Source organism: Sorex araneus, chromosome 7, assembly GCF_027595985.1.
Source record: "Sorex araneus isolate mSorAra2 chromosome 7, mSorAra2.pri, whole genome shotgun sequence".
In the NCBI taxonomy this organism is placed as follows: Eukaryota; Metazoa; Chordata; class Mammalia; order Eulipotyphla; family Soricidae; genus Sorex; species Sorex araneus.
In genome coordinates, this window is record NC_073308.1 from 21,742,263 (window position 1) to 21,755,052 (window position 12,790).

Below are 12,790 nucleotides of genomic sequence, written 5' to 3' on the forward strand. Positions count from 1 at the left end.
TCTTGATTGGATCAGATACATTATGCTTAGAAAATAAGCCATTTTCAGATTTGGATTAATAGTTTTCAGAGACAGACCGTTAGTCTTATTCCTCATTTTATTCTGTGCAGAATGTGTGTTTTGTGCAGAATGTGTCTTTTGTGCTTATGTATATATGTGTACTTACATGCACTTGTGACTGAGCCGCATGTTTTATTTTGTAATATTATGTATTTGTATTATGCATTAAGATTAATTGTGTAAAAGAATTGAAACCTAATAGTTTTAAGTTGCCCAGTAGATTGGATGCACAGCTTTATAAAACTGAGTACTTTGTCAAGGGATTAGAAAACAAATCACAAAGTCTTCTGTATTCCTCTGAAAACTTCTGTAACCTTCGGGGACTCTTCTTTGCAGAAGGAAAGAGGGGAGACTGGGAACTGTCAGGCCCCTGAGCTGTGTGGGGGATGGGGTGGGCTAAAAAAAAAAGAAGAAAAAAAGAAGAAACTAAAAGGGAAAGAGAGGAGATCATCTGTTTTCCACTCTAGTTTTCCCCTGACAGCTGTCGGTTTTGATGAGGTCCTGAAGGCTCTGTGACCTCACTGCAGCTCATTCGCTGAGAGAGAGAACCTTGGTCTCTGGACTCCACCTTGGCGTGCTTCTTCCTTTCTCTTGCTCTTGAATTGGATGGAGGGAAGGCAAAGGAGTCTTGCTCCTTTGTTCGAAGGTGGTGACATTAGCGAGTCCTTTCCTTTTCTTATTTTGGTCAAGTTGGAGCTCTGAGGTAAAATTGAGAGATTTGTGCACTGATCAGAGAATCCAGCCTTTCTCTGAAAGGGGGCAATAAAGTTGTGGGTTACAGAGATAGTATTTTTCTTTCTTTCTTTTTTTTTTTTTTTGCTTATGGGTCACACCGGGTGATGCACAGGGGTTACTCCTGGCTCTGCACTCAGGAATCACCCCTGGTGGTGCTCAGGGGTCCATATGGGATGCTGGGAATCGAACCCAGGTTAGCTGCATGCAAGGCAAACGCTCTACCTGCTGTACTATTGCTCCAGCCCCTCTTTCTTTTCTTTTCCTTTTTTATTTGAGATATTTGAATTTCATTATCAGTGCTTTCTTTAGGACTGAGGTTCCCAAAGTTCCTTAACCTATCTCCCCTCTTTCCGAAAAATTACTCCCTCTTCCCCACCACCTCCATTATCTACCTTCAAGTGAGCTCAGGTAGTGCTAAGGCAATTGTTCGCCCCCCCACACACCGTTTTTCCAGTGCCCCTGGTGGAGGGCTGTTATCATCCACTTTAGGAAAGACTGTTTTAGGTGTTATCTTTCCCCTTGTTCTTATCAGATTTATTAAGGAACTTGCAGACGTCAAGTGGCTTAGCTTAAACTTGCCCACCTGTTGGCTCCTTGCCCAAAAAGTTTTGATGAGAGGCTGGATAGTAGGTACATAAAATAGTTAAATCAAGTAAAACACACATAGTTAAGTCAAAGGTACTGATTTGAAGACATGTAAAGGACGTTTTGTGATCCTCCAAATTTACTTGGTGACCTACTGTTAGCTTGTAAGAATTGTAAAGTCATCCAACTTTGAGTATGATTTCTGAGGTGCTTTTTGGTGAGAAAGAGGCATATTTTAATTTAAAAATTTTATCTTTAATTTTGTTTCTGCAGATTCTTTTGGAAAAATCTGTGTTTCTAGGCCTTATTTTGGTTTCTTGAGGATTGTCAAAAAAGTGTTTTCTTAGAAAACTATGAAAGATAAGTTATATATACTGTGAAGCATAGTATATTTAACATGAAAGTAATTTTTTAAGCACTCAATAAAGCTGATGTGTATATAGCAGGTTTATAAGCATTAATTATAAAACTACATTTGTGTTCAGTTTTATAGATAATTTATAGAATTATTACCACCAAAATTACACATGTAGTGCATGTCAACTTTATTAATCCCGTGGATTAATTTTACTGAACCAAAAAAGTTTACAGTTTGACAATTATTTAGGTACTATAATAATTTATTAAAATGTTTTCACTTTTTTCAATTTTATTTTAGGTAAAGAATAAAAAGTATCAAGGTAAATATTTAGACTTTGCTATTTATGCTAACCCCTTAATATTGGTGTTTGGTATGAACTGTGTATAAGCTAGAACTCAATACAGTGGCATCAATACAGTGGGTTGACTTAAACAGCTCTTCAAAGTTTACTAATCTTAGAGTAAATGGTGATGCTTCAAAATCGAGAGGAATGAGGTGGAACATGATAGGGTGATCATGATTAGTTTAATTTGGGAAGACTGGCTATGAACATTAAACAAATGCAAATAAATTTCACATGTTAGTGAGGTGCCTAACCTAATGGTTTAATTAGTATAGGGTGTAAGTAAATAGCTACAGGAATAGAATTACAAACCAGTATGCTTGCTTTTGTTCTTCTTTCAACTGACAATTTGAAGTGATTTCATTTTCTGAGAAGAAAGATGCTTCCTAATGGAAGGATGCTGGCCTAAAGTAGCCTATACTTCTTGTCTTTGAAAAGAAATTGGATCTGGGGCCAGAGAGACCTCAGCAGACTGACTTCACGCTTTGCGTGTGGGAAGGGTGAACTGCACGGGTCTCCCTCTCGCCTTTGGGACTGTCCCCCGTGCACAGAGTTGGGACCAAGCACCACTGGGTCTAAAGAGTCAGTGAGTAAATAAATTGGAATCTGGTTGAAATCAAAGTAATTGCCCCTAAGTGTTAGTCCTTCTGGACGGGGGGATGTCAGAGGGCTGGAGCTTCTGCTTTGCAGTTTCGAGCAGCCGCCCCAGGGGCCTCCCCTCCTCCCAGTACCACCACGTGTGGCTTGGAACTGCTTGGCCTGAGGAGCACCTGTCTGGGCACTGAGCTGTTGGACGCCACAGCTGGACAGAGTCATGCAAGCAGTGGCCTCTGGCTCCTCTGAGCTCTGCTTGGATAGGCCCAGAAGAATTTTTTCTTTCTGTGATTTCTTTCTTGTTTTTGGACTACTCCTGGCTTGTAGCGCTCAGGGGACCATGTGGGATACCAGGGATTAAATCTTGGCTGTGAGCAAGGCAGGTGCCTTTACCTGTTATACTATCTATACCATCTCTGCGGCCCTCAGAGACTTCATTTTTATGATTCTTTTATGCCTTATTGTACTAAGTACAAATTACATTTTTGGAGAGTACTGTGGGAGCTGTTTATAGTGAGGTGCTCAGAATCTATCCCTAGTGGTGTGCTGGAGACATGATAGTCATGCTTAGACGGCATCTCCATGTCATACTTGGCCACACATGCCTGCCTGTACAAGGGGAAAGGCAGTTTGATTTAGTCATGAATCTCCTGGATTTGTCCCCCTTTTCTCTCACCCCCAACCTTTAGTTACGGAACAACAAATTTCTGAGAAGGTGGAGAATCTCAAAAAAGAAAATTCAGAACTTGCTCAAGAATTGTCAAATTATGAACAGAAGGTATGATTATTCTTATGATCCTCTACCTCCGATTCCAGATGAATCCTATGCTCCTGTCTTCCAGTTCGTTAATGGTTTTAAAGTCGTATTTTTTGTTATCATATCCTACTATACAAGTCATCTTACACATAAAGCACTGCTTTCTGCTCCAAGGGTTCACCTCTTTAGAGAGGCAACATAGTGATTTCTGAATGCTTTTATACAGGTTAAGGAATCCAAGAAGCTTACTCAAGAAACCAAGAAACTGAATGTCCTTCTTTCTGATAAAGCTGCAAAATATGAGGTAAAAAAAAATCCTTTTATGGGTATTTCATTCTAAAAGAGTAAAACAGAAGTGTATTATTGTTTTAATTTTTTGTGTAGGATAAAATCAAGAAGCTTGAAGAAAGTAATGAATCTCTGAGTAACACAGCTAGAACTCTGCGAGATATGTTAGAATCTGAGCGAGCTCAGAATGCCAAGAATAAAGACTTGGTAAGAGTTTTGCTGCTAAATGTTACTGTAATTTGGCTTTTGAACTCTGGGGTAGATAGAGTTGAACTCTGTGTTTTCTAAAGTGCTTTAACTTGGGTAAAATTGGGAGAGAAATTAAACTCCTTATGACCATTACTGTAGAATTTTAAGTGATAATGTCACAAGTTAAACTTTTTATGGGCCTAGGAAGTCTTTCTTAGCCCTGGATAATTTTCTTATTGTTTAACTCAGCCCTTTGTAACAAGTGGAACAACTGAAGAATCGTAGTCCAATAGAATACTCCCAGTACCTTGATTTCTTTTGCTTGGTTCTTTTTTAAAAATTAACTTTAAACTTTAGAATAGATGCAGAATTGTAATAAAAGTTGCAGTGGGGCTGGAGAGAGTGTGAAGTAGCTAAGGCATTTGCCTTGCATGCGACTGACCTGGGTTCAGTTCCCGATACCTTAAATCCTTGATCCTCGGAGACCACCATCCCTGAACACATGGGAGTAAGCCCTGAGCACTGGAAGTGATCCCTGTCTCCTTACCCCCCTCCCCAAACAGTTCCAAAGATGGTAGAGCGGCCTTTCCCATATAGTCCCGATAAGATTGATCATCTGCTAGAATTCTAATACTCTTTTCTTCCATGTGGTAGATACTGGAAAACAAAAAATCTATAAAGAAATTAAAGGATGTTATTTCGATGAACGCTTCTGAATTATCAGAGGTAAAGCTGTCTATAATTTCTACAAGATACTAGTATTATACTAATATTTGTTAATGAGCAAACATTTGATATATGCTAAGAATGCATAAGCCAAGAAGTATGAGTAATTGTAAGAGTTTAACATTCTTTTGTTTTTCTTTGTAATTTTATGAATGGCATTTTTTTGTTTTTAGGTTCAGATTGCTCTTAATGAGGCTAAACTTAGTGAAGAAAAGGTGAAGTCTGAATGTCACCGAGTTCAAGAAGAAAATGCTAGACTGAAGAAGAAGAAGGATCAGGTAAAGAAAACTTAATGTCTAGTATTGTATATCTTGGTACCTCAATTAAAATGCTAAAAAGAGAAAATTAAAAAAATAAATTTCTTTGAGTATATGAACAAGGGAACCAAATGCTATGAACTTGAATATTCAAATTTGCATGTGTGATTCTATTCTTAGGTTCACAAATTCAGACGATGCTGTCCATATTAAGTGTATTTTTTTGATCTCCTTTGATCTGATATTTTTGTCTCTTTGTACATACAGTTTCTTGTACAAAGCTTAGTTGTCAGATCCTCAGTCATTCATTTGAATAGTTTCAAGGAAGCATTTGTTTTCTCAGATCAAGGTATTGAGTATCTTACATCAAGTAAAAGGTGTCTGTAATCTGTTATTTGAACAGTTTATAACCCACTGACAAAAGGTGAGCTTTGTGATTTTGAGAGACAGTAAGGTTTACCCTGTACCCCTTTTGTTTGTGAGTTGTTTGAATTTACTCTGGTTTTCTGAAGAAGGTCGTTGTTTCAAATTATCAGTTACAGCAAGAAATCAAAGAAATGACTAAATCACATTCCGAGATGAGCGAGCAAATCAGATCATTTGCACAGACTCAAAAAGACTTGGAAGTAACTCTCAACCACCAGGATGATGATATTGGTGTAAGTATTAATGGAAGTTCCTTCTCAAGTACATGGCTAATTCTCAACAACTCTTGTGAAGTCTACTGGGAAGTTGTTTCTAATATTTCCCCCCCCAACCCCCCAACTAGGCGTTGACCAATTGTATTACACAATTGAATCGGCTGGATTGTGAATCTGAACTCGAGAGTCAAAACAGAGGAGGAAATGAGTCAGATGAGTTAGCAAATGGAGAAGTGGCAGGTAGGTGGTCTCAGAGAGGCTGCATCTCTCACTGTCTTCCTCTCCCCCTGGTCTGGAGCTGCTTTTCAGTGGACTGAATTGTAGACATTGTGGGGCGGAGGGGCTGCTGGGCTGTGGTAAAGCGGAAGGCACGGTGCACACGTGGACTTTTTCTGGACCATGAGGACTGTATGTTGCACTGAGGCTGGGGCTGTGTAAGTTGTTCAGTAGGGGAAACTTCTCGCCATCACGGTCACGGCATTTTGATTTCAGTTTTCGTCTCTAGCTCTGGTTTATGGAAACAGCCAGATCCAGAGCGCTCAGATGTTTGAAGCCGGGGATTAAGGCTCTAGTGCCCATCTGTGAGGACAGTGTGTTATGCTGCATTTTCCGAGTTGGGCGTGATTGTATGAAGCACCCTGGTAGCAGGTTGGGGAGAGCAGAGGAGTGGGTGTCCCCAAATCAGGCACTTGAGAGAGAGTAAAAAGAGCTTTTGGTTTTTGTTTTCAGGTCACACTGGGTGGTGCTCAGGTCTTATTCTGGCTCTGCACTCAGGAATTCCTCCTGGGGGTGCTTGGGGGGGCACCACATGGGATGCTGGAGATGGAATGTGGTTTGGCCACATGTAAGGCTGTACTACCCACTGTACTGTAACTAGCCCAAGAAGATAATGCTCATGCGTCTCCCTGCATGCTTAAGAATGACATAGATAATATTTTACAAGTTTGAAATTCACTTCCTTTTTTGGGAGGGGCTCTTTCTAGAAGATTTTCAGCCATTCTGGGAGTTTATGTAAGAACGGTGATGCTCAGGGATTTAACTAGGGTTGGTTGGCATCAAGGTATGAGTCTTAACACCTGTTCTATTTCTGTTGCTCCTGTGATTTCACTTACTTGGTTTGTTTTAGGCCACACCCAGTTGCACTTGGGGATCACTCCAGGAGAGGCTTATAGTACTGTTATGTGGTACTGGGTATCCAACCTGGGTCAGCTGTGCACAAGACCAGCCCCTGCCCCCTGTACTGTCTCCCCAACCCTGGAACTCACTGTTTGAATCAGTTGTCTTGAAGTCAAGTATCTTTACCATTCTGTAGGCGAAATTGATTTCCTTTTTGAATGCTTGTGATAGTTGATTTATTTTAGGAAAATATAGTTAAGAAAACTGGGGGGAAGAGGGCTGGAGAGAGAGTACAAAGATTAAGGTGGTTAAGGTGCTTGCCTTGTGTGTGACTGTCTCTAGTTCAGTACCCAGCACCACTGTGGTTCCCCAAGTACTGCAGGATTGAACTCGCAGCACAGAGCCAGGAGTAAGGCCTCAGTGCCTGCCGGTGTGATCCCCCCAAAAACAAAACAAAAAAAATCAGTTAGGAAAAAACAGGCTTAAAAGGGAGAGAATAAATCGATGGAAACCCCCCCTTTTTCCCCCTTTTTTAGGTGACCCGCCTGAGAAGCTGAAAAATCGAATCAAACAGATGATGGATGTTTCTCGGGTACGCGCTTTTCTCTAGAGTACTATCAGTGCTCCTGAGTTCTCAGGGCAGTATTGTAAGAAACTTCCCTCCTTTGCAACCTGCAGACCCAGACTGCAGTGGCAGTGGTTGAAGAGGACCTGAAGCTTTTACAGTCTAAACTGCGAGCATCAATGTCCACCAAGTGTAATCTGGAAGGTGGGTTGTTTCCTAGCAGAAAATTTGGAAGTAAGTGGAATTGCTTAGGGGCACAGAGCATGGCATCCAGTTTTCCCATTTCTTCCCCATCTCAACAAACAAAACCTGCCCTGCACGTTTGTTCTGCGCCTTGTGTGTACACGGAGCTCACGAGGTACTTTCTTCTTGCTAGATCAAATAAAGACACTGGAAAGTGAGCGGAGCTCGCTGCTCTCGGTCAAGTCTGGCCTGGAGGAAGAATGCAAGACTCTGAAGCAGAAAGTGGAGATTCTGAACGAGCTCTACCAGGAGAAAGAGATGATGTTACAGAAGTAAGTCTTGGCGGCCACTGCACTGCCGCAGCAGGATCTCTCCTGCAGCTGCCTGCCCAAGCGCACTCCTTCAGCCCCTGGGTCACACGCGTCGCCTTGGGCGCTCCCCCTGGCTCCGGTAGCCAGCCTTCTGACTGTTCTCCTGCCGACTCCGTTACTCTGGAGGCAGATTCTCTCTCCTCTTTATTCTTCCTCATCTCCCTGAGTAGGGCAGCTGATTGTTGGTGCGGGGACAGTGATTTGTCTGTAAATCAGTATTTGATAGCAACTCAAAATACTTGCTGAAATACTGAATGGGCAGTTTTAAAAGAATACATAAATCTTTTTCTTTTGCTGGTATTAACCTTTTTACTTTTACTATAAACCCTCTCTTTGTTTCTGATTCATAGAAAATTAAGTTTCAAGCTAGATATGTTTAGGAACAAAACTTGAATCAAAGGACAAGGATAGAAAGAAAATATCCCTTTAAAACAATTAAATGATATCACTGTAATTTGTTATGGTAGGTTTTATATATTTAAAGGTTACAACGAGTTTCTGGTAGTTAATAATTACCAGTTTATAGAACAGTTTGATTATCTAGTCAGTGAACATTGTCAATTTTAAGATATTTCCTCTTAATCACTGTTCCACAGAAAAATTACGAATTGCGTAGCTGAAAAGTGGCAGTGTTCCATGGTTGACTCACTGTCAGAAGATCAGTTCTAACAGACTCTTTGGTTATCTTTATCATCTTACTAGTTTTGGATTGAAAGACAGTTTCTGTGATAGGAATAAGGGAAGTAATTATCATGGGAATGGAAAGTGATATCCCCTGCATCATGCTAATAAGCTTAATTGCTGATCAGACCTGGCTTTTCACATTCTACTCAGGTTCCACACCAAACTCACTTTATCCCAAACTTACAGTATTCCTTCACATTTGTTTTGAGTAGAGGTATGTGAGAATGAATGCAGGTGATTTGCCAGAGTGGTTTTTTAACCCAGATTGGCAGGTTTGATTTCTTCCTCTGGCTTTATTTCAGTCTGTGTGTTTTAGAGAAGGTGGGAAAATAACATTTGAGCAGAAACAGACAGACTGCTGGAATAAGAGGTTTTCATATGACAACTGATTTTTATCTTAGAAAGCTGAGTCAAGAAGAACACGAACGGCAGGAACGAGAACAGCGACTGTCAGCAGCAGATGAAAAGGCAGATTTGGCTGCAGAGGAAGTAAAAACTTACAAGTGAGTTCAGCTTCTAAAGAGAGTGTCAGTGGCTGATAAAAGTACTGTAGCTTTTTTCAGATCCATTTTTACATTGGGTCATACAAAATGGTCCAGAGACATAAATGGTCAAGAGACATTGAATATATTTAATTCATGAGAGTTTAAGTATTTTAAGTTAGCAAAAGAAAGACAAAAGAATAACACTTTTCTTACACCTAACGTTGGCACAACTCTAAGGATATTTGGTTCTTGCTGATGGCGAGTCGGTGTGTGGGATTCACTTTTGGAAGGTGCTTGTTAGATGATGCATAAAAAGTCTTCACACGCTTATGCCATTCAATCAACCCAGAATTCATTGCTCTGGGAAATTTTTTACTCGAGAATAATTAAAGCAAGAAAAAGCTTCATGGAGGAAGATATTCATGGTAGATTATTGGAGAATATATTGAAGAATGGGAAATAGTCAGTTCTGTATCTCTGGGCATTAAGTGATACAGAAATTACCTAGCATTGCTTTTGATTATGTTGGATTCTTAAAATTGTTTTTGGGTCATACCTGGTGGTATTTGGGGAGGCTCCTGGCTTGGTGCTCAGGGGTTGCTCCCAGTGGTGCTCAGTGGGAGGCCACAGCGTGCTGGGGATCCAACCTGGACCTCCAGGGTGGAGACCTGTGTGCAGCCCTGGACCTGTCTCCCTAACCTTGGGATTGTATTTGTATGTTGACATAAAATTTGTGTTGTCGGGAGGAGTGAAGTCTGGTATGCGAACAGTTGTCAGAGTGACACGGTATAAAGTTTTACTTGGCTGTGCTCTGACAAAAGTAAATGTGATTCTTAGACGGAGAATCGAAGAAATGGAGGAAGAATTAACGAAGACGGAGTATTCTTTCAAAAACCAGGTAACGCCTGAGCTGCCTCACGGCATCCCAGACTTCTTTTGAATCAAACTCCTGTCTCTCACTGCTCGGGCCCCTTCCCCTCACTGCTGCTTGCGTTCACTCGGGAGCTGTGCTGGTGCCAGCTGTCGCTGGGCTGTGAGGGGCTCATACGCCTGGTGGCCAGGTGCGCAGGCACGCTTGCCAGGATGACCTTGGATGAGCCACGCTGCATGGGGTCGTGGCTCGTGGCCGCGCAGAGTGCATGCTGGCCCTGACCGAAGGTGGCCCTTCCCCCAGGCTCAGTCCTGCTGCTCAATGCTGGCACGTCTGTCTTTGTGAACTGGAGGCCGGTGTGTCAGTGGGGTACTGCACAGCAGACGGGTGGCGCCGTGCTGGGGCTCAGGGCCTCACTGCGCTCGGCAGGTGCCGGTCCCCAGGGCCCCCACGAACATGTCTTGCTGTGCTTTTTCCAGATTGCTGCACACGAGAAGAAAGCACACGAAAACTGGGTAAGGTTCTTGCTTCCCCTTGGGCACAGCTTAGCACACCGGAGCCTGAGTTGGATATTCACGGGGGGGGGGGGGGGGGTGTTGTGTGTGTGTGTGTGTGTGTGTGTGTGGGTTCGCGCGCGCACGTATCCCGGTGTATATGGATATCTGTAGCCAGCTTTCCCCCCCGACAGCTCAAAGCTCGAGCTGCAGAGAGAGCCATGGCGGAAGAGAAGAGAGAGGCTGCCAGCTTGAGACAGAAGTACGTGCTTTTGAGACCTGTTCTTCAGGGTGTTTCCAAGTTCCATAACTAGAATCCAATGAGAAGTTAATTTTCTGTATGATGTTTAATTCCATCATTTATTCTAGACTGTTAGAAGTTACCCAGAAGATGGCGATGCTGCAGGAGGAGCCGGTGATTGTGAAGCCGCTGCCGGGGAGACCTGGCATGCACAACCCTCCCCGCAGAGGTACAGGCTGTCCCTGCGTGGGCCTCTGCTGTGTCCGTGTGCAGCCTGAGAGGTCATGGGGGCTGCTGAAGAGGAGAATGCTCAGGGTGCTGACGTGTCCCTTTGCGTGTGGCCCGCAGGTCCTTTAAGCCAGAACGGCTCTTTCGGCCCCTCTCCCGTGAGCGGTGGAGAATGCTCGCCACCACCCATGCCGCCAATGACAGAGCCACCTGCCAGGCCCCTCTCGGCCACTGCACTCAGTCGCAGAGAGCCGCCCAGGAGTGAATTTGGTGAGTGCTTGCTTGGCGCCTTGCAGTAAACTCTTGGGAGTTAGTTCCTTTAAACACAAACCATTTTACAAGTTGGGTCTGTCCAAATTAGAGAAGAAATTTTATCCCTTTCTGGGGGTGGCTCCCAAGGCAGTGCTCAGGAGGTCCCAGGCCCCATTGGTAGTCCTTAGCCTCCTGGGTCACTGGTGACTGCAGGAGCCCCCCGCAGAGCGCAGGGCCTTCAGTGCTGTCAGGCGGGAGTGGGATCGAACCCAGGCTGAGCACATGCTTGGGATGGGCCCTAACTACTGTCTCCTGATCCCCAGGTCTCTTATTTTGTAAACTGGATGCATAGTCTACTGAAAACTCTACTTTTGAATGGGAAGCAGCTATTTATAAGATTCAAAAATACATACTAATTTTTGGCTTCTTCGTACTGTGACACATATCTATATTTCTGGCATTCCCCTCTGATGTTATAAAAGTTAACCATAAATCTTTATAATGTATGCAACATTGCTTTCATTTCTTGTCGTGACAGTATGAAATGCTGTTTTTCTAATCATAAATGTCTTAGGACATGAGATGTGGAAGTCAGATGACATAAGACTGGGAGGAATCAGCCCATTGATTGCACGGAGTCTGAAGCTTGAAATGCCTTATGCGGGCTGACTGCCTTTCATTCAGGCCCTGCCGCTTCTTACATGATAATGTTAGGTGGGCTTGAGCCCCAGTGCACCCCAGGTGGTTTATTCTGGGGACAATCACTGGGTGGGTCCAGGTTTTCTCACCAGTCCAAGCGCAGCCTGTGGGCCCTTGGTGCCCTGGGCTGCAGGTCCCAGAGCAGGTGGGGATGCTGGGTTCTTTCCACGCTGAGACATGTCGGAGTGGGAAGTCTAAAGTGGCCTCGGACCTTCTACAGATGCTGGACCTGGAGCCGCCCCTGTGATGAACAGCTCCAGAAGCTCTTCCCCCAGCAGGGCGCTGGATGAGGGCAAGGTAAATTCTCTGCCATTCGGAATTGCGGCGAGGTCCTTTACCGACTGTTTAGATCTTTGGTAACATCCTCTCTGCCCTGTCTCTTGTTTGCGTGCTCCACTGTACCTGCACTGTCTCATTCATTTGTTTTTGAAAAGCCAACTGTCCCCCAAGAGTCTGGCAGTCCTTCGGGTCCCCGCAGTGCACCTTTGACTGAGCACCCAGTAGCAGTAAGTACTAAGAGGCTTAAGAGCTGACCTGGGCTTTTCCATGCTGTGTTTCTGAGGACATGAAGGGCATGACACTTGCATGGCAGCACCGACCAGCCTGTGGTCTGTGACTAGAGGCATTGCTGGACTAACCACTGGTGTGTGGGCCTTCTTCTCCCTCCTTGCCGTTTTGCTTAGAGTATCCAGTGAAGACTGTGTGGAAAGTCTTCACTCTGACTTAGTACTGTGTGCTCAGTATTGACTGCTGCAAGTCGGGGGTCAGCTCATTCCATATTGCTCTTTACTCTGTCTGACGGGTGTGAAGGATTCTTGAGTTGGACACTAGGCCAACCCTGACACACTGTCATCCTGTTGTTCATCGATTTGCTTGAGCGGGCACCAGTAACATCTCCATTGTGAGACTTGTTGTTATTGCTTTTGGCATATTGAATATGCCAAGGGTAGCTATGTGGGTGGGATACTCTCGGTAGCTTCCTGGGCTCTCCGAGAGGGATGAAGGAATTGAACCCAGGTTGGCCGTGTGCAGGGCAAATGCCCTACTCGCTGTGCTACTTGGAGT

The 12,790-nt window shown here is 43.7% G+C and overlaps 1 protein-coding gene across 4 annotated transcripts in view; it reads left to right on the forward strand.

Moving 5' to 3' along the window:
* MIA3 (MIA SH3 domain ER export factor 3) overlaps window positions 1–12,790 on the forward strand; it is a 42,280-nt gene that overhangs the window by 26,614 nt on the left and 2,876 nt on the right. For 2 of the 4 annotated variants that reach the window (XM_055144567.1, XM_055144569.1), the window contains 19 exons: window positions 2,039–2,060; window positions 3,368–3,456; window positions 3,662–3,739; window positions 3,820–3,930; window positions 4,567–4,638; window positions 4,812–4,916; window positions 5,432–5,554; window positions 5,665–5,776; window positions 7,189–7,244; window positions 7,331–7,421; window positions 7,594–7,732; window positions 8,857–8,958; window positions 9,778–9,838; window positions 10,291–10,326; window positions 10,500–10,567; window positions 10,675–10,775; window positions 10,895–11,044; window positions 11,946–12,022; window positions 12,160–12,231. In XM_055144567.1, coding sequence (XP_055000542.1) covers window positions 2,039–2,060; window positions 3,368–3,456; window positions 3,662–3,739; window positions 3,820–3,930; window positions 4,567–4,638; window positions 4,812–4,916; window positions 5,432–5,554; window positions 5,665–5,776; window positions 7,189–7,244; window positions 7,331–7,421; window positions 7,594–7,732; window positions 8,857–8,958; window positions 9,778–9,838; window positions 10,291–10,326; window positions 10,500–10,567; window positions 10,675–10,775; window positions 10,895–11,044; window positions 11,946–12,022; window positions 12,160–12,231 — 1,665 coding nt within the window. The remainder of the gene's footprint in view (window positions 1–2,038; window positions 2,061–3,367; window positions 3,457–3,661; window positions 3,740–3,819; window positions 3,931–4,566; window positions 4,639–4,811; window positions 4,917–5,431; window positions 5,555–5,664; window positions 5,777–7,188; window positions 7,245–7,330; window positions 7,422–7,593; window positions 7,733–8,856; window positions 8,959–9,777; window positions 9,839–10,290; window positions 10,327–10,499; window positions 10,568–10,674; window positions 10,776–10,894; window positions 11,045–11,945; window positions 12,023–12,159; window positions 12,232–12,790) is intronic. The other 2 variants (XM_055144568.1, XM_055144570.1) reach the window with 1 other exon arrangement.